General features: G+C 34.3%; 1 protein-coding gene across 1 annotated transcript; it reads right to left on the minus strand.

The window, feature by feature from the left end:
- Positions 1-771: 771 nt before the first annotated feature.
- LOC131162084 (uncharacterized) lies at positions 772-17846 on the minus strand. Its single transcript, XM_058118224.1, has 7 exons — positions 17665-17846; positions 8003-8123; positions 7290-7455; positions 1779-1838; positions 1603-1674; positions 1358-1504; positions 772-1093 (listed from the first exon to the last, which is right to left on the minus strand). The coding sequence occupies exons 2-7, from the start codon at positions 8116-8118 to the stop codon at positions 992-994; spliced, it is 663 nt and encodes a 220-aa protein (XP_057974207.1). The 5' UTR covers positions 8119-8123; positions 17665-17846; the 3' UTR covers positions 772-991.
- Positions 17847-20980: the final 3134 nt, after the last annotated feature.

Consider the following 20980-nt stretch of genomic DNA (forward strand, 5'->3'; position numbering starts at 1 on the left):
AATTAATTAAAATTTTTAATATTTATAATTAACAAATTGACTAATATTATGTTAATTTATATTTTTAATTATCATTTTAATATTTAAAAATTAAAAAATAATCAAAATTTTTAATTAAAATTTTATAAATAATGCCTTTAATTAACATTTTATATATTTTTTAATTAAAAATCAATATTTATGCTAATTTGAAATTTTTACAATTATTTTATGAATAGTTATTATTTTAAAAATACAATAACAGAGTGATCATATTATATTATAAGAGCATTATTGGCCACAATAGTGAGGGTAATTTGGTCCAAAAAATAAGATTTTCATAAAACTTACCCATGCGAATAGGTTGGAATAGAATATCCATGTTTCATAAGAATGCTTTCATTTATAGTCAAATTGAACATAATCAAATCGAGCTCTATTTCAAAAAAATTGTAGCCAAGTTGAATTTGAATTCGGTAATTTAATATCCTTCAAGTTCAAGTTCTAAATTCAAAATTCTCACATGGTGCTGAGTTCAAACATCCGCTGTCAACACAACTAGATTCAAATACACCCTTGTGCTGATAGCAAATCACATGTTCCATTTCAGATGGTGGAGCTTGCAAAAATAGAAATGGTGCTCATCACAGAGGATGCACTGGGTTGGCATTTGTGAAACTCAACAGCTGCTCCACTTAGTCAAAATCCAAAACTAGATCAACATCCTTAATCTTCTCAAGCCTTTCCAGATCAAAATCTTGCGTCAAATTGGGGAAAAGAACACAATTATCATAAACAAAAAACAGAAGGTGAATGCTTTGACTAAACTCCTGAACTCTGAGAAGAGGATGCAAAAATTTCTCTCTATCAAGTCAAGAGTCAATAAAGAAATGAACAAAAGAGCTAACTATATACATGACGGCAAGGTAGAAAGAATTGCATCCAAACAAAAACGTCCCAAATTGGAACTAATGTTCACATAAAACTTTCAAGATGAAATCTGCGCAGGCCTTTACATAGAGTCCAACACAGGCAGAGCTCCTTCTTGCTGCAGATGGAGAGAGAATTTAATACCCAGCAACTCAATTATCTCCTGATAAATGTGCTGCAATGACTGCATCCACAAAAACAAATATCAAAAACCAAAAATAATCTGTCATTTTTTTACATGAAACTCTCTTAGGTAATGTTTGAGAGCATGGATTTAAGAGCTTGGATTTGAATTTGTGTAAATTTGAAAAAAAAAAAAAAAAATCAATATAAATTTAAACTACGTTTTGTTCAAATCCAAGGTCCAAACTCCATGCTCCCAAACACAAGATTAATGTTCGTGAGTTGTAATACATCTAAATGGTAAAAGGGGACAGTGGCGACACACTTTTTTTAGCTTTGTTATTTTATCTACCAAAGGAAGAGCTAGTTCATGCTCCACATAGAGTGACAACATAACCCCTTGCACTCGTTCAAGGATCTCCTGGAACTTCTCATAGCCACCCTCAAAATCTACAATTTTCTCCCTGGTCACCTGCATGCACCTGTGTATCAGTGATTATACCAGTAGACCTAGTGAAGATAGAAGCAAGAAAATTAGAAATTGCTGTACAAGTATCAAAGTCTCTCCACCTCCAACACTGATTTGAAAGCCCTCCTCCTTGCCCTAGTGCAATATCTGCTGTTCGTCTGCCTCACAATATCCTGCACGTATGCATTGGTGAGCATCTCCAAAAAGAAGCCAGTGGAACATTATATAAACCTTATAATTTAGAAGTAAATATCAAAAGAGTTCAAATCAGTATTACCATCTTAGACGATTGAATAAGAATTATTTCCAGTGTAGATTCAAATCTTTCTGCAATGTTCTGCACAAGAACACAATGAGCTATTAGAATATATGAATATAACTAAATTCCTATATAAACTTGAGCTACTCAAACTATAATTGAAGAGGTTCAAGGAAGATATTTGACGTACTTGTCTCAAGATTTAGGTGGACTCAAATAAGTCTCCCATAACAAGTAACATTTGCATTGCTGGGAATTTCTATGCTTATTCCAATGACAATTGCCAGGGAACCCCAGTTTCTTTTTAGTGTAGATAACCAGTGAAAGAATCAAGACATCCTCCTAGAGAAAGGATTTACTGTTATTTATGGCTCTTATACTTCTGTTTTGATAAGCAAAGAAGGAAGGAGAAAAAACATGAAGGGAGCAGCACAGTAGGACTTGTCAACGAGGAGCTTATGCTCATCGACAAGGGAACAAAAGAGGTTCGTCGACAAACAATTACAGAGAGCAGGAAATTTTCAGACTTCTAGCATTGTCGACGAGAGCCCTGTATTCGTTGTCGAAGGTTCGTCTTGGCTTCGTCGACGAGAGGAGCCTGGGCTGCTGCAATTTTTCTGAATTTTAAATTTTTGAACGTTGGGTGATTGGACAAACGGGGGGAGACCTCCGAGGAACTTTTCTATATGTCATTTAGGCATATTTTGAGAGTAGGGATGATCATTATTGAAGTGTATTGTATACATTTTGATTTTCTAAGTGAAATTTGTGTGTCATTGCTTCCGTGGATGTAGGCTTTTCCGAACCACGTAAATCTTTGTGTTGATCTTTTTCTGGTTGTGTGTTATTTACATTCATTTGTTGTTATTTATTCCGCTGTGCGTCTTCATTATACGATCCATTTCACAACATATTGGTATAAGAGCGATTGTTGTTATGGCATCGGGATCGTCTTTTGCAAAATTTGACATTGTCAAATTCGATGGAACCGGAAACTCCAGCTTATGGCAAAGGAGAGTGAAAGATATTCTAGTGCAACAAAAAAATGACTAAAGCATTGCTTGATACTCAACTGGAAGGAATGGATGAGGCAACATGGTTAGATTTGAAAGCAAAGGCAGCGTCGACAATACGCTTGTGCTTGGCCGACGAAGTTCTCTATCGGGTGATGGAGGATTCTCCAGCGGCTATCTAGCGAAAGTTAGAAAGTCGATACATGTCTAAATTCCTAAATAACAATTTTTTTCTCAAACAGCGTTTATATTGGCTTAAGATGGTAAAAGGATCTAGTCCAAATAAACACATCAATGCGTTTAATCAAATCATAAGTGATCTTATGAGAGTTAATGTGAAGTTAGGTGAGGATGATAAGACTTTGATGCTGTTAAACTTTTTACCCTCGACTCATACCTACCAAAATCTTGTGACCATTCTTACGTGGGAATAGAAACACTTGATTTGGAAGAAGTAACAAGTGCTTTGTTAAATTTTTATCAAATGTTGAAAATAGAAAAGGACTTGTGGTAAAAGACAGTAATGAGCGAGGCAAAGGAAAGTTTAAAATTGGGTCTAATCAAAAATCCCGAAATCAATTCAAGAAGAAGAAGGAAATCCGGTGTTATAACTACGGTAAAAAAGGGCATGTGAAACTGGAGTGTCCGGTTTGGAAGAAGGGAAATGCTAATAAGCGTAAGAGAATTTCTAAATCTATGAATGTTGTTCAAGAAGAGGATCCAGCGAATGGTGATGTTCTATCAGTTTCAGCGGAGTTGGATAATTTAACGAACTCTTGGATACTTGACTCGACATGTTCTTATCACATGACTCCAAACAAGGAGTGGTTTAACACTTACAAGTTAGTAAATTATGGATCAATTCTTATGGGTAATGATATTTCTTGCAAGATCGTTGGTATAGGAAATGTAAAGATAAAGATGTTTGATGGTGCTATAAGAACATTGTGTAATGTAAGACATATGCCTGAATTGATAAAGAGTTTGATATCTCTTGGTACTTTGAATTGTAATGGTTTTAATTACAAGTCCAAAGGTGGAGTCTTGACGGTATGGAAAGGTAATATGACAGTGATGAAAGGGCAGAAACTAAATGGGAATATTTACACATTGCAGGGAACTACCATTGTAGGTGGAGTTATAGCTGTGGATGCTAAATCAGATGAGACCGTCTTGTGGTATATGCATCTTGGGCATATGAGAAAACATGACATAAAAGAACTACACAAGAGAAAATTGTTTAAAGGTTTAAAATCATGTCAGTTAGAATTCTGCAAATTTTCTGTTATTGGAAAATAGAACAAGGCAAAATTCAGATTAGCTACTCACAAGACGAAATGAATTCTTGACTATGTACATTCAGATGTTTGGGACCCAATTATAGTTGCATCAAAGGGTGGACATGTGTACTATGTGAGTTTCATTGATGATTATTCACAGAAGGTTTGGGTTTACTTCATGCGTCGCAAATCTAGTACATTTGCTAAGTTTAAGATTTAGAAGGCTGAAGTGGAAAACCTGACAGGGAAGAGAATCAAATATTTAAGGTCGGATAAAGGGACCGAGTATGCTGATTCTCAATTTATGGAGTTTTGTGCAAAGCAGGGCATCAAGAGACATTTTACAGTTTGTCGGACATCTTAGCAAAATGGTGTGACAAAACGGATGAACCAGACTCTTGCTGATAGGGCTCGATGTCTCAAATTGAATGCAGGGCTACCGAAAAATTTCTGGACTGAGGCAATTAGTATGGCTTGTTTTCTGGTTAACTGATCACCAAGGACATCACTAGCGGGTAAAGTGGCGGAAGAGGTTTGGACGGGAAATGCAGTAGACTACTCCGAATTGAAGGTATTCGGGTGTTCAGCCTATGTCCACGTGTCTAGTGAGGAGAGGTCTAAGCTTGACCCAAAGTCTCATTGTTGCATCTTCTTGGGATATCCAAAGGATGTGAAGGGGTGTAAGTTGTGGGACCCAGTGGCAAACAAGGTAGTGATCAGTAGAGATGTAATCTTTGATGAGAAGACTATGGTGAAGCATACTCAAGAGTTTGATGAACAGAAACAGGAACCAGAAAACTGGGGCAGTGATGAGCATGATGTGTAGGTAGAGTTAAAAGTTCAGGGCAACGAAAATGATCATGGTCCCATGATTGCAGGGAGCTCTAGTTCGGGAAACCAGCAAGTCGACGATATTCCTATACGGAGATCCTAACACACTATTAGGCCTCCATCAAGGTATGGTTTTGATAAATTAGTAACTTATGTTTTCCTTACTTGTTGCAATGATTCAACTTCTTTTCAAGAGACAGTGCACGGCTAGGAGAAAGATAGGTGGATGGAAGCGATGATTGAGGAGATTGAATCATTACATAAAAACCAAACTTGGGATTTGGTGGAGCTTCTAGATAGGAAGAGACAGATAGGTTGCAAATGGGTGTATAGGAAGAATTAGGCAATTTCAGAAAAAGGAATGATAAAAATTCAAGGCACGGTTGATGGCAAAAGGATACTCACAAAAGAAGGGAATAGATTATGATGAGATCTTTTCTCCAGTGGTCCGACATACTTCTATCAGAGTTGTGTTGGGGTTGGTAGCTTATTACGATTTTTATTTGGAACAAATGGATGTGAAGACGGCATTTCTTCACGGTGACTTGGAGGAACAAATCTACATGGTACAGCCGGAGGAATTCATTGAACCAGGAAATTGCAGGTTGAAGAAATCTCTTTATAGGCTAAAACAGTCTCCAAGGTAATGGTATAAACGGTTTGATTCGTACATGATGAAAATTTGCTACAAACGGTGAGTATGATTGTTGCATTTATGTGAACAAACTTGAGGATGGTTCTCTTGTTTTCTTGTTATTGTACGTTGATGACATGCTGATAGCTGCAAAAGATTTAATTGAGGTGAATCAGTTAAAGGACCTGTTGCATAAGGAATTTGACATGAAAGATTTTGGTTCAGCCAAGAAAATACTTGGGATGGAGATTCGCCGTGACAGGACTACAGGGAGATTATGGTTATCTCAGGGCAGTTATGTTCAGAAGGTGTTGCAGAGGTTTAACATGGCTAATGCAAGACCGGTGTGTACACCTCTAGCGAATCATTTCAAGTTGTCTACTGCAGATTGCCCAAGTTCAGATGAGGAAATCCGGGACATGTCAAAGGTCTCCTATGCTAGTGCTATGGGGAGTTTAATGTATGTCATGGTATGTACGAGGCCAGATTTAGCTCATGCAGTGAGTGTGGTGAGCAAGTTCCTCTCAAATCCAGGAAGGCAACATTGGGAAGCCGTCAAATGAATACTTAGATACTTGCAGGGTACATCTAGATATGACATCATGTTCGGCAAGCAACAAGATTGTCCTTCAGTTATGGGATTTGTTGATGCAGATTATGCTGGGAATATGGATGATAAAAGGTCTACAACGGGATACATGTTTACCCTTGTAGGAGGGTCGGTATATTGGAGATCCATGGTACAGTCTTTGGTTGCATTGTCCACAACTGAGGCGGAATATATTGCAGTTGCCGAAACTGCAAAGGAAGCCTTATGGCTTACTTGTTTAGTCAGAGAGCTGTGGTTACAACAAGATGGTGTGCTGTTGCATTGTGATAGTCAGAGTGTCATTTACTTGGTGAAGAATCAGGTATACCATGCAAGGACCAAGCACATTGATGTGAGGTTCCACAGAGTACAGGAATTGATTATTTCAAGTGAACTTATGTTGGAGAAAGTTCACACATCTGATAATACAACAGATATTCTGAGCAAATCAGTTACTTCAGAGAAGTTCAAGCATTGCTTGAACTAGCTTAATGTCTCCAAGTGTTAGAAGGAAGACATACCCAACCAAGCATTTTCAAGTTCAAAGTGAAGCAATTCATGTTTTTAAAATTATCCTAAGGGGCGTATAATCGCCAAGGTGGAGATTGCTATTTATGACTCTTATACTTTTGTTTTGATAAGCAAAAAAGGAAGGAAGAAAAACATAAAGGGAACAGCACAGCAAGACTCGTTGACGAGGAGCCTATGCTCGTCGACAAAGGTTCTAAAGCTCGTTGACAAACAATTACCGAGAGTAGGAAATTTTCAGACTTCTAGCATCGTCGACGAGAGCCCTGTATTCGTCGACAAAGGTTCATCTTGGTCTCGTCGACGAAACCCTATATTCGTCGACGAGAGGCACCTGGGTTACGGTAGTTTTTCTGAATTTTGAATTTTTGAATGTTGAGTGGTTGGGCAAATGGGGGGAAACCTCCGAGTAACTTTTATATATGTCATATGGGCATATTTTGAGAGTAGGGATGATCATTATTGAAGTGTATTGTGTACATTTTGATTTCCTTAGTGAAATTTGTGAGTTATTGCTTCCGTGGATGTAAGCTTTGTCGAACCACGTAAATCTTTGTGTTGATCTTGTTCTGATTGTGTGTGTTATTTACATTCACTTGTTGTTATTTATTCTACTGTGCATCTTCATTATACAATCCATTTCACAACATTTACCTTTAAGAGCATGTACAAAGCAGTCAAATTTCCAGCATATGCACATCTATTTAACAAGCCATTTGCCTTCCAGACTGATCCATCCGTTCCAGGTAGCCTCAAATTATAAAAATCCACACCTCTCAAGACATCTGCATCCTCAGCAAGCTTCATAAATTCTTTGCAGCTGCAACGAGAAAGGTGACTTCAATTCCAAAAAAAAAAATATGCATTAAAATGTGCGCTCGTGCACACACATGCATACACAAAAAGTATCCATTTCTATGTGTCTCTGCAAAGAACCATAAAGTAACCGTAAGTCATAACCTAACATGCTGCCATCTGTTACTTTCTAAAATCAAAAAGACAAATACAATTACATGGTATTCTAGTGGACAATTTCCAGTGCAAACGAGCTCCTACGTGAGCCCCAAGTTCAAGCACGTGAATAAAGAACAGTACAACTCAAACAAGAACAAGATTTTGTTTTCAATAATAAAAAGGGGGTTAGAAATTGACCAAATTAGTACCAAGAGAGGGAATCTCAGAAGAAGTTGCCCTCTTTTTGATCTTTTTGGTTTTCCTTTTTTCAAAATGAGCAAAAGGCTGGCAAATGAAATTCAATACTAGAAGGCTTCTGTTCTAAGTTCACCAAACAGAAAATTTTAAAATAACAAAAACCACCATGCAATGGCTACCGTGCTCGTAACATCTTTTCTAAAGCCAAGTCTTACACGCATATAGTCCTTGCAAAATTAACCGCTCCATTGGATGATGAAGCTACAAAGAATATGATATGCTTTAATACATCGAAGTTCAAATCCATTATTCTTGTCCGCCTCCTCTTCATAATTTCTGTAATAGCAATAAAATCAGTGTAAGCTTATGAAGCTCATTAATGACTAAACCACATGACAAGCTACCACAGCACAACTGCTCAAATTAAGGCAGAAAGAAGATGGATGACCTGCAGTAATACAAAATCTAAGGGTCCGTTTATTTGTGGAAAACATTTTCTGTTTTTCAATTTAATTTATCAAGATTCTTCTTAAAAGGGTGGAAAATAAGGAATTTGTTTAAATGTGCAAAATAATTTTTCATTTTTCATTTTTATATTTCAAAAAATCATTAAAAAAAATATATTATTTTCCAATTTTCCAAATTTTATATAAGGTAATATATGGAATCATAGATTTTGGGGCTTGGATTTGAATTGTTATGGATTTAGAAGAAACTCTATACATAATTCATACAAATTAAAGTCTCCGATCTGAATTTCATTCTCCCATATGCAAAGTGTTAGAAATCTAGAAAAATAACAAAAAAAAAAATTCCAACTTTTCTATATAAATTTGGAAAATTGGGGGGGAAAAAAAAACAAAACAGCATTTTTTTGTGATTATTCAGAAAATAAAAAATAAAAAATAAAACTATTTCCACAAGCAAATAATGTCAAAATTGTTTATTGTTGTTCATTTATTTCATACAAATGTTGTGAAAATAAAAAAAAAAACAACTAACCTTTTTGTAAATTTTTGAAAACTAATATGAAAAATGAAAACTATTTTCTACAACTAAATAGGTGCTAAAGAGCTAGATGAAAAGTGGATCAATTCCAACATGGTCTAAAAAGAAAAATAAAATAAAATAAAAAAATAAAAAACAAGGAACTCCCTAAAGCCCAAGATGCCACAAGGAACTTCCAATTTATTATCAAAAACATAGATGGGTAAGAAATTAAATATTATCCATCATAAATTTGCCTACCATTTATATCATCTGTAATTTGTAAAAACTGTTACAAGAAAGAAGGGTCTGTTTAGTAGTGGAAAAAAGTTTTCATCTTCCATTCCAGATTCCATATAAATACAAAAATGCCAACTTAATTTATGGGCTTTCCAAATTTTATATGGGAAATCTTGAAAACAATAAAAAGATGTTTTCCAGTCTTTCCATTCGAATTCTGAAAACAGGATACCAAGATGACACTTTTGCAATTATTTGGAAAACTAGAAATGGAAAATAAAACTGTTTTCTACAAGTGTTCACAGCCTAGTTTATTCTTAGTTTTTCTATGTTTGTATGTAGAAAGAATTATTTTCTCTAAGAAAGCTGTTGTCTACTGCAAGAAGGAAGATATTTTCCATTAAATAAAATCTCTATTATAAGCACCAACAAAGGAAAACAAGAAAATGTTTTAAAAATACATCCTCACAATAAACAGAGACAACATTTCTATCTCCCCCTGGGGCACCTGAGCAATCAGCTGCGTTTTCTTGGTGAACATATTTTTTAAACAAATACAACATGATACAAATTCAAGATTCCATTAGCAAAGAAGTAGGAATTAGTAAAATGCCCAGAACACTGATGTCATTGTAACTCCAGAGAGCTTCATGTGTTGGAATATTTTAGTAAAAGTAGATTTTTGTTTTCCCAAGAAAAGGAATTATTTGAGCAAGCATTTTCTATTCATTTCACTTCAACTTGTGAGCTTATGGAGAGGTGCAAGAGGGCCAATAGTTCATTCTCATCGACCTCCTTCCACTTTATAGTTATAATATTTAGAACCTTTACAAATAAAACTCTAGCAGTTATAACATTACTGGATATAGGAAAAAATAAGTCCAGCAGAAGAAATCAAATACACAAAATACATGTCCATCACCAACATAATATCTGGAATATAAGGGCAGCCAAATTGGCAAGACCCAGAGAATCTTATACATCCCTCCTGCATAAACTCAACTCTGTTCTCCTTTCCCAGAGTCTGCATATTGTTCTTACCTAGCGCAATTTAAATTCCAATTCTTTTTACCATTATATTCCATTATGTATGTTTCTTGAGTTAAAAAAGGAGTATAACTGAGAGGGTTTTAGAAAATAAAAGAAGATGACCTCATGCTAACAAACTATTGCACTAGAAATTTAGTGATTGGGCTATTGTTAACAGGAGTCATTATGCCACCAAACTACAGAACTAGAAAAAAATTTAAAGCCTTACAAAAGAAAGGACACAGTCAATGTCTAAACTCTACTATAAGAAAACCTCATAAAATCTTTATTTTTTGCTTAATTCCATTAAATTCAAATAATTGAAATTTTTTTACATCCCACGAGCATGTAGACTGGCAGGTTGAAGGCTCAAACAAATAAAACTTGTTACAAACAACATGATAAAAATGACTAAGATGTTAGAATGAGATGTAAAAATTGTTTCATACTGATACACCCCTCTGACCTCACATGTGTTTGCTCCCTTATTACACTTGGAAATTCCGAAATAATAAGGGTTCCTGTGATTTGGACAGTGGACCTGGATGATACAATGGCATTAATACAACCACTTGATCTAAAGGCGTAAACTGTCAAATTGAGGGGTAACAATGAATATTAAGGAAATGTAAACTCATTTATGGACATTAAAAAAACCCCTACAATTCACCCTCAATCCAAAAGGGGCATTCCCACTATTGGGGTGAGCAAAGTTTGGTAAAAACCAAATCAACCGAATTAACCAAGCCAACTCATCATTCAGTTCAGTTTAAAAATAGTCCGGCTCTGTTCAGTTTTAATTTTAGTGGAAAATCGGTTTTCAGTTTTCAGTTCAGTTTGGGTCTATCTTAATTTCAGTTAACCGAATTATATAATAATAATTAAAAATTATATATTAATAATATATCATCTCTAACCGGGCAGGGGAATGGGGGATTTCATGTTAAGGTTTCAATTTCCAAATTCCAATTTCTCTTTCTACAGGCTCCAGCGCCGCTGCACCAACCGACCAGTCGCACTCCGCCCATCGCAGCCTCCACCCTCTGGTCCTCCAGCCTCAGCAGTGCAAGAAGAGAGCAAAAGGTTTCACAGTGCCATCCTGTTCAAGACTTCAGCGCCACTGGAGCTGGACCAATCGCACTCCGCCAGTCTGCCCGTCGCAGCCTCCAGCCCTCTAGGTTTCACAGTTCAAGACTTCACCCTCGCCCTCGCCCTCTCCGTGGCCAATTCGCCCTTGTCAACTGCCGTCCTGTTGCAGCCTCTGGTCTCCTGCAAGTCTCACAAAGCATGTTTTCTTTTCCCCAAATCTGGTTTGGTTAAATTCAATTAACCTATTAACCAAAAGTTCGGTTCGGTAGGGCAATGGTCGGTTAACAATGGTAATTCGGTCGGATGCTCACCCATTAACTGAATTCCCCGAACTGGCCGAATGCTCACCCCTATCCCACTACTTTTAGTTTCTTTGTTTTTCTAGCCAAGCAACACTAGCTTCTCACAAAAAAAGAAAAAGCAATCATTCAAGAATACAGATAAAGCCCAACAACACTAACATCCTAACAGCCTAAAAGAACAACTGTTATCATTATATACAAAGACAAAACTGGGGAGCATTGCACACAAATGGATTTTTAATTTATATGAAAACATAATTATTTAGATTAAGTGATAAACAAAGAATTATGTTTAGACAATTTACACAAACACATTAGTTTCATGAACCATTTTTTTTTTTTTCAATAAACAAAGAACTATTTTAATACAATTTACATAATGTGTGATCATTATTGATCATCCCCAACCATCTAATCAATGTATGATAACAAAAATATTGAAAATTTAAGAGGTTCTAGTGACAGAAAATCTCATAAAATCTTCATTTTCTACTTAATACCATAAAAGTATCCCAAATAGCTTTGAATAATTGAAATTTTTTACATCCCACAAGCATGCACAATGGCAGGTTGAAGGCTAAAACATACAGAATTTGTTAGAAAGCACTTGATAAAAAAGACTAAGCGTTAGAATGAGATGTAACAATGGTTTCAAACAACCATGTTACACAACCACTTAAGGATATTATGAAATAATAGGGGTTGGTCCTGGGATTTGGACGCTAGACTTTGATGGTACAATGGCTTTAAGACCATGTTACTCAACCACTTGATCTAAAAGCATAAACTGTCAGATTGAGGGGTAACAATGAATAGTAAGGAAATGCTAGGAAATACAGACACTTCTAGAAGCCTGAAGTGTTAGTGTCTGACACATATTCGATACTGACACTTGTCCGACATTCTACAAAATGCATCCAACATATGTTTGAGATACAGCACTATTGGACCTCCCAGCCTCGGGAATTCCCCCCATCTCTAAAGACCTCCAGTTTGCCACAATAAATCCTTTTCTTTTTTTTTTTTTTTAATTTCTTGATAAACCATGTCCATTGCCCACAACCATCCAAGCCCTTGAGTTGTTTTTTTCTTGATGGATCAATAGTTTATAATATAACTTTGTCTGATGCACTTAATGTCCAAATCTTTTCACACACAGCCGATCCCAAGCCCGAATAAAGGAGGAGAGTTGCGTTAGGTAGCTGACAGTTAGTGTAAAACTTTTCAAATCAACATGATATGAATTTTTATCGAATATTCACTAGAGCATCCCTTACTAGTGACGCATTGCATTTATACCACTCAGATGTAACGAAAAGTGGGCAAGGGTACGCTAGGTCGTCACCCCAAAGCGGTGCGACGTGTCGAAGCCCGGGTACGTTGTCAAATATGCGAGGGTTCGCACATTATTCTGGATGCCAGCGGGTAAAGAAGTTAGTTTAAGAGACTAAGATTAGATTATCAACTTAGAATATAGAGGCACTTACGAGTAAAAGTATGGAAATTATGTACACAATGATTAGAAGAAAAATTAATATAATTTGCCTTCATGAAACTAAGTGGATGGGGAAGAGAGTTACAAAAATTGATAAATCAAGATTTAAACTTTGGTACACTGGAAAAGAAAAACATAAGAATGGGGTAAGAATTATTGTAGACAAAAATTTGAAAGATAGTGTTGTAGATCTAAATAGAGTAAGGGATAGAATTATAAAAATCAAGATGGGCTTAAGCCAATAGATAATAATATCATTTGTGCTTATGCTCCTCAAGTAGGTTTATAAGAAAATCTTAAGAGACAATTTTGAGAAGATATGAATAGTATTATACAAGGAATATCAGGGACTAAGAAAATATTCATAGGAGCATATATGAATGGACACATTGGAAGGGACAATAAAGGTTATGAGAGGATACATGGAAGATATGATATGGAGACAAATGAGCCTAGAGAGATGATATAGACTTTGCTATGTCATATAATGTTATTACAATGAATACTTGCTTTAAGAAGAAAGAAGAACACTTAATAACATTCAAAAGTGGACAATGTAAAAGTCAAATAGATTTTTTCTTAGCTAGGAGAGTAGATCATTCATCATACAAGGATTGTAAAGTTATCTCAGGTGTAAGCTTAACCATACAACATATAATTTTAGTGTTAAACATATGTATTAAAAAATGGATGAGAAAGGATAAAATAAAACAGTGTAAAAGAATTAGATGGTAGAACCTGAAGAGAGAAAATATAATAAAATTTAAATATAAAATAATCAAAGATGGTGATTGGACAATAGAGAATGATGTAGATACAAACACTCTTTGCAGTAGGATAGCTAGCTCTATTAAAAAACCAGCAAAAGAGATTTTAGGTGAGTCAAGAGGAAGATTCTCGAATGGTAAAGAAAGTTTGTGGTGGGATCAAGATGTTCAAAAAGCCGTAAAGAATTTAGTATAAAATATGGCAAAAATGTAGAAACATGGATAACTTTGAAAAGTATCAAGGGGTGAGAAAAGATGCAAAAAAGATTATTAGTGAAGCTAAACATAGATCATTTAATAATTTGTATGATATATTAGATTCAAAAGAAGGGGAAAGAGATACATTTAAACTGGCTAGAACTAGAGAAAGAAAAAGTTAAGGACTTAGGTAATGTAAAAGAAAGATGGTGAAGTGACTTTCGTAAGCTATTTAATGAAAATCAAATAGAAGACTTAAACTTAGAATTGACAAATAAGGAAAAGACTAAAAATATGAGATTTATTCACAAGGTTAGAGTTAAGCAAGTTAAGTTTGCACTAAAAAAAATGAAAAGTGGAAAAACTAGAGGACTAGATAACATTCCAATTGAAGTTTGGAAATGCTTAGGTGATAATGGAATTATATGATTAACTAATTTATTTAACACAATTATAAAAACTAAGAAAATGTCAGATGAGTGGAGAAAATGCATTTTAATACCTATATACAAAAATAAAGGAGATATTTAAAATTGTAATAACTATCGTGGAATTAAACTTATGAGACATACGATAAAATTGTGGGAAAGGGTAGTTGAACAAAAGTTAAGGCTAGAAACAAAGGTCTTAGAAAATCAATTTGATTTTGTGCCTAGGAGATGTACTACAGAAGCTATATATCTTTTAAGAAGATTAATAGAAAAGTTTAGGGACAAGAAGAGGGATTTGCATATGGTATTTATTAATTTAGAAAAAGCGTATAATAGGGTACCTAGGGAAGTTCTAAGGTGGGTTTTAGAAAAAAAAAAAAAAAAAAGGTGTATGTAGTAGGTATAATGATGTTATTAAGGATATGTATGATGGAGTAATGACTAGTGTAAGGACTATAGGTGAAAGACTAGAGAATTTCCAATCACAAATAGGCGTACATCAAGGATCTGCTTAGAACCCTTATCTTTTTGTGCTAGTGATGGATCAACTGACTGGGAGCATCCAAAATTAGGTTCCATGGTGCATGTTGTTTGCAAATGATATTGTATTGATTGATGAAACTAGGAGTAGGTAGAAGCTATGTTAGAATTATGGAAATAAGCTTTAAAATCTAGAGGTTTTAGGATAAGTAGAAATAAGAAAAAATATATTAAATGTAATTTCAATAATAGCAAGAGGAACATTAAAGAAAAAGTTAAATTTTATGATGTAGAAATAAAGCACTTGTAGATTTCGATACCTTGGATCTATTATGCAAGTAGTAAGGAGAAATTGATGAGGATGTAATGGATAGAGTTAAAGCAGGTTGGGTAAAATGGAAAACTGCTTCAAGTGTGCTTTGTGATTGTAGAATACCCTTAAAATTAAAAGTAATTTTTTATAGAACGACTATAAGACCAGTTACGCTATATAGATCAGAAGTTGGACAACTAAGAAACAAAATATCCAAAAAGTGAAAGTTGCTGAGATGAAAATGCTTAAATGGATGAATGATATAATATTGAAAGATAAATTAAAAAAATGGACATATTCATTGTAAGTTAGGCATAAATTTTGTAGAAGATAAGATAAAGGAGGAGTGACTCGGATGGTTTGGGCACTTGCAACGTAGGTCATATAATGCACCAATGAGGAAGAGTGAATTAGTTATTGTGCGGGGTAGTAGAATGGGAAATGGTAGACCTAAAATAATTTGGAATGAGATAGTGAGTAAGGATTTAATTGCCCTGAATTTGTCGAAATAAATTGTCCATGATCGCATAAATTGGCGAAAAAATATTCATGTAGCCAACCTTACCTAGTGGGACTTAAAGCTTGGTTTTGTTGTTGTTGTATCAATAGTTTATAATATGAATGTAGTTGATGACTGCATAAGTGAAGTTTGCAAAATGTGTAAATTGTAATGGATATTTTTGCAAGAATGGTGCTCATATTTAAGCTAAATCAAAATAACAAAATATTTATCATCTAAAAGGAAAAGCATGCCTAAATATATAATTTATATTAATTAATTAATAGATCCTTGATGTGTTGTGTCATTTTTTCAAAATTCTTGTACCGCCATTTTAGTATCGTGTTGTACCCATGTCTCATGTTGGCATCAGTGATTCCTAAAGGAAATGTAAACTCATTTATGGACATAAAAAAAATAAAAAATAAATAAATAAATAAATAAAATAAAATAACCCTACAATTCATCCTTAATCCAAACGTGGTATTCCACTGCTCTTAACTTCTTGTTTTCTAGCCAAGCAACACTACTAGCTTCTTCATAAGAAAAAGTGCAAAAGACACTAACCTCTCCTAAGGTTTGATAAAAAAACAATGACCCCTCTTGAGGTTTCAAAAATCCTAGGGGCCTCCCCTGAGATTTGCAAAAAAGACACAAATCTCCCCTTATATTTTGCAAAAAAACAAACTTTTTGAAGAAAATCTGTATCTTTTTAGCAAAGCTCAGGAGAGATCTGTGGCATTTTTTAAACAAACTCGAGGGAGGCCATGGGATTTTTGGAACCTATGGGAGGTTTTTGTCTTTTTACCAAACCTCAGGAGAGGTCAGTGTCTTTTGCCCTGAGAAAAAATAATCAATCAGGAATATAAATATATATATATCAAGCCCAACAACAACACTAACATCATAGGGACCTACGAGAATTACCATTATCATTATACTCATAAAAACTAAACTAGGTAGCATTGCACTCAAATGGCCTTTTGATTTACATGAAGCATAAGTTTTGTAGATAAACAGAGGATTATATTTATATAATTTACACAAACACTTTACTTTCATGAAACTATTATTTTTATTTATTTATTTATTTTATTTTATTTAAACAAAGAACAATATAAATGCAATTTACATGACATGTGATCATTATTGATCATCCCCAACCATCTTATCAATGTACGTTAACTAATAACACAAATGATGGAAATCTAAGAGAAGTTCTAGAAACCTAACACAATATCGCTCTTTTCAGTATTCATTTTACGGTTTTATCCTTATTCTAAAAGCTATTTGTTTCTCATTGTGATCATTTACCAGCTCTCTGCAAACATAAAGGGGTGTTCTATGCTTCTATCTATCTTGAAGGAGACTAATCAAATACAACAACACCATTCCCTCTCCCTTATCCTCTCTACTTTATCTTTTTCTTCTTCCTCTGAATCATTAATATCATTTTATTTTTATACTAATATTATTTACGCATCAATCTGGACTATTAGCCTCGTCTCTCTGACAACATGCCAATAGAGCAAGACAACTACGAGCTAACCTCGGTTTGATCTTGGAGATGGAGTTAGCCGGTACCAACCTTATGAGGGGAGGTGATCCCGTCATTAGAATGGCCTTTCCCGTAATTCACAGACTTGCACAAATTTATTTTTATTTAAACACATTATTTTGTATTGCATTTTAAATATGATATACAGATTAATCTACCCTAATTATTCCGAATAACACCGTCTGAAAAATAAAGCAAAATTAAACTATGCTATCGCCCACATTATCCAAAGAAAATCAACTTAGAATCTGAATATACCGAAACACCTTCGTGGAACAAAGTGGCTATGATCTGGATTTCTTGATCCACAAAGGAAGGGTAAAAAATAACAACAATGCAGTAATGCTGATACCCTTTTGAGTTATTAGTCACTTTTAGATTGCGATTCAATGAGAGTGTAACGCAAACCATGATTATCATCCTAATTAACAACAACGAGAATGAGGAAGAGGGAGATGGGAAGAAGAGAAGGAAGAGAGCCCGACATACCTTCCAAAGTGGCAATAGCAATTCAAACCCTAGCCTCTCGCTAATCGGACTCAACCTTCTTCGAAAGGCGCGAGGAAGCACAGAAGGGACGTGAAGCAGTGACGGCCAACCAACTGAATTTGTAGGCAGTATCTCTACGACCTACGAACAGCGTTTGGGTATGGGGAAGGGCAAGTCCAAACAAAAGTTTCTATTTTCATTTTCATCCAATAAATAAATAATAAAATGTGGTTTGTGGTCATAATGAAACCGCAAAGTAACTCTCTCTCTTTTTCTTTTCTTTTTTTTCTTTCTTTTTTGTAAATCAAATCAAAGAAGGAGATTTTTGTAATTTTCCATGTGTATGCGCGTTATTATTTTTATTTTTATCTTATTTTGTTTATAATTTCTTGATTTTCTTAAACAAAGGTGTTTAAAAATACTAAAATATTTACAAAATAATTAATTAAATTAAAATATTAATTAATTACATTTATGTTATCTTTATATGTCTCTTCTTCACTCCCATCATTTTATTAGTTGCATTTTAAATAGACGTCATTTTATTAGTAAATCTTTTATTGTTAAATTACTTATCGTAAACATATCTGTTATTATTGACGATGTCATCACTAGTAAGCTGACAAGTAGATATTTTTAAAGTATTAATTTGATGTGATTGTTGATGGTGAGAGAGGAAGCAATGAACTTTGTGTAAATAGTAATCAAATTTACAAATAATTAAATATTCTCATTTAATTGATTGATTGATTGAAAGGACATTTGGTTTTATCTTTTTTTTTTTTGTCAATTAAAATTAAGTAACTTGTAATTTTTTACACTTTGTAAAAATTCAAGGACAATGATAGATCCATCCTAAATGAATATAGGCTATAGGTCCACTCAATTCACAAAATTCCTCCTTATCCTGAGTTTAGCGGTATGAATTTTAAACTTTAAATTTGAATTTAGGTATATTTGAACAAAATTTAATATAACTTTATGTTATAAATTTAAGGCCTCTTCCGAACAAAAGATTAGAGTCTATATAGTAGCAATGTTGAAGGGCTTGTTTCAAAATTTTAAATACAAAGTAGGAAGGACTTGTTTTGATGGTAAACGACTGCCCCACACTCTCCCCTCGACCAATCCTAATTTGATGTAAGCCTTATATTGTTATCTTTTTCCTTGAAATTGTACAGGTTAGAAATATCACTTACAACGGGAATTGAGTCACTATTGTACAAAAATAAACTGAGTATATCAAGGATATTGGGATAAGGTTATGATGGTGCTAGAAATATGCAAGGTGAATTTACTGGTCTTAGAATTTTTATTTTAAGAGAAAGCCCTTTACTTTTTGTCCATTGCTTTACTCATCAACTTCAACTCATAAGTACTGTCACTGCAAAGAATCACAGTGATGTTGCTTCACTTTTTCACTTTATTTCTTTTTTTTTATATATATATTGTTGGATGTTCATGTAAACAACACAACACCCTTCAACAGAAGCAGCTTGCTAAGCTTAGTGAACATTGGGAAATAGAGAACTTTTGAGTGGAAGAGACTTAGAATTAAGAGATAAGACCTAAAACAACCTGAAGATACGCATTTGGGATCAAATTATGATTCAATAATGAACTTAATTCTCATATATTGAAATTGGTATGATCCCAAGAGGGGGGTGAATTGGGTTTTTAAAATTTTTCGATTAATTTAAATGTTTCGTCGATTCACCACAGTTCATATCTCATTCAATATTGAAAGCGTGTATGTAAAACGATTAAGTTATCAGTGCAGACATACACGCGTATCTTATTTAAAATAAATGTACATGCAAATAATTATAACTTTAAATGAACAGATATACACATATGGAAATTAAAGTGCTGAAATTAAATGTGAGAGAGAGAGAGAGAGAGAGAGAGAGAGAGAATATTTGTTGTCAAAGTTCGGCCAAACCAGCCTACTTCCCTGCCTTGGGCATACCCCCCAAGGATTACACTATCTCTGCTCACTTAAACGGACCGAACAGAAGCCGTTTATATCCTCTTCTTACAAGGTGAGGAAAACCCCGATTCAATTTTCGGACTGAACCAAATCGATCCCACTTACAGGGTTAAGACTCCCCAATTCAATTCCGGACTAAACCCAACTGATACATTAAAATTATTTTTGTACAAAATAATACTTTTGAAAATACAAGTTAAAATGTACACGTTTAAACTCAAATAAATGTGCTCTCTAATGATATGCATTATGCTCAATAGAGTAAGGGTGCTATCAAATAATTTTACACAAATAAAATGTATATGAAAAATAAATATTATTGTTCTCTTATAAATATTTTTGCAAATAAAGAATACTTGGAGAATCTAGGAATTTAAGCTCAAGAAAATATTTGTGCAATAAAAGATTTCTTCCAAAAATGTTTATTAAGAAAAATAATAGGAAGAAATGTTAAGGCTACTCTCAAACATGATTTTAATAAGTGAATATGCAAATGAGAGTAAGTGTATATGAATGTAAAATAAATGCCCAAAATAAATATGCTCTCTTTCAAAATGATTTTGAAATAAATAAGTGAAAAAAGAGTGGAAGAGTTTTGATAACAAATATGCCACAAAGAAATGATTTTATTAATAAAAATTGGTTTGAGGGAACTTTGATTAACAAAGGTTTAGAGAGAATTTTAGAGTTAATCAAAGTTACTAATCTAGAATTATGAGGAGGTATTTATAGATATTGAGAAAAATATGACCATTGGGGATATAACGAAAATTTTGGGAATTGTTTAATTATGTTTAATAAAAATTAAACTTGTTTAACCCTTAATAACCCGTGGTAAAAATAGGCAAACCCAAGAGTTTCAGTCGCCCGAACACTCATAGAAAGAAAAGTGCATTTTATGCATTTGGGTGCCCGGTGAAGAGTTCGGGTGGCTGAACCAAGGCGATTTTCAAAGTGTTTGAGGTTCAGTTCGCCCCGTTCTAAGTTCGGTTTTCCAAACTTGCCATTTTGGTCGCTCGAGGTAAAAATGAACGTGAAGTTCGGGTGCCCGGGGAAGGTAAGAAAGTCAGCATTAAACGTTCGGTCGACCGAGAAAGTTTAGTTCATTTTGGTTCAGTCACCCGAGCTCGGTCAACAATTTTGACTTTTCATACATTCAGTCAACTGAGGCATTTTAAACGCACAAGTTTGGTCGTTTGAAGCCCTTTCAATTTTAAAGCCTAAGTCATATTTTTACTTCTAATTGCATCATTATGATTTGTAAGATTGGGGGGATTTTCTAAGTGATATTAAGGGACCTAATAATTGATCTATGATCTTTGAGTT

The sequence above is a fragment of the Malania oleifera genome, chromosome 1 (genome assembly GCF_029873635.1).
Source record: "Malania oleifera isolate guangnan ecotype guangnan chromosome 1, ASM2987363v1, whole genome shotgun sequence".
Lineage (NCBI taxonomy): Eukaryota > Viridiplantae > Streptophyta > Magnoliopsida > Santalales > Ximeniaceae > Malania > Malania oleifera.

Coding starts and splice junctions, on each gene's coding strand:
- LOC131162084 (XM_058118224.1), bottom strand. CDS start 8,118: ATGAAGAGGAGGCGGACAAGAATAATGGATTTGAACTTCGATGTATTA. Junction 1,675..1,778: donor TTATTCAATCGTCTAAGATG/GTAATACTGATT, acceptor GCATACGTGCAG/GATATTGTGAGGCAGACGAA. Junction 1,505..1,602: donor CTTTCAAATCAGTGTTGGAG/GTGGAGAGACTT, acceptor AGGTGCATGCAG/GTGACCAGGGAGAAAATTGT.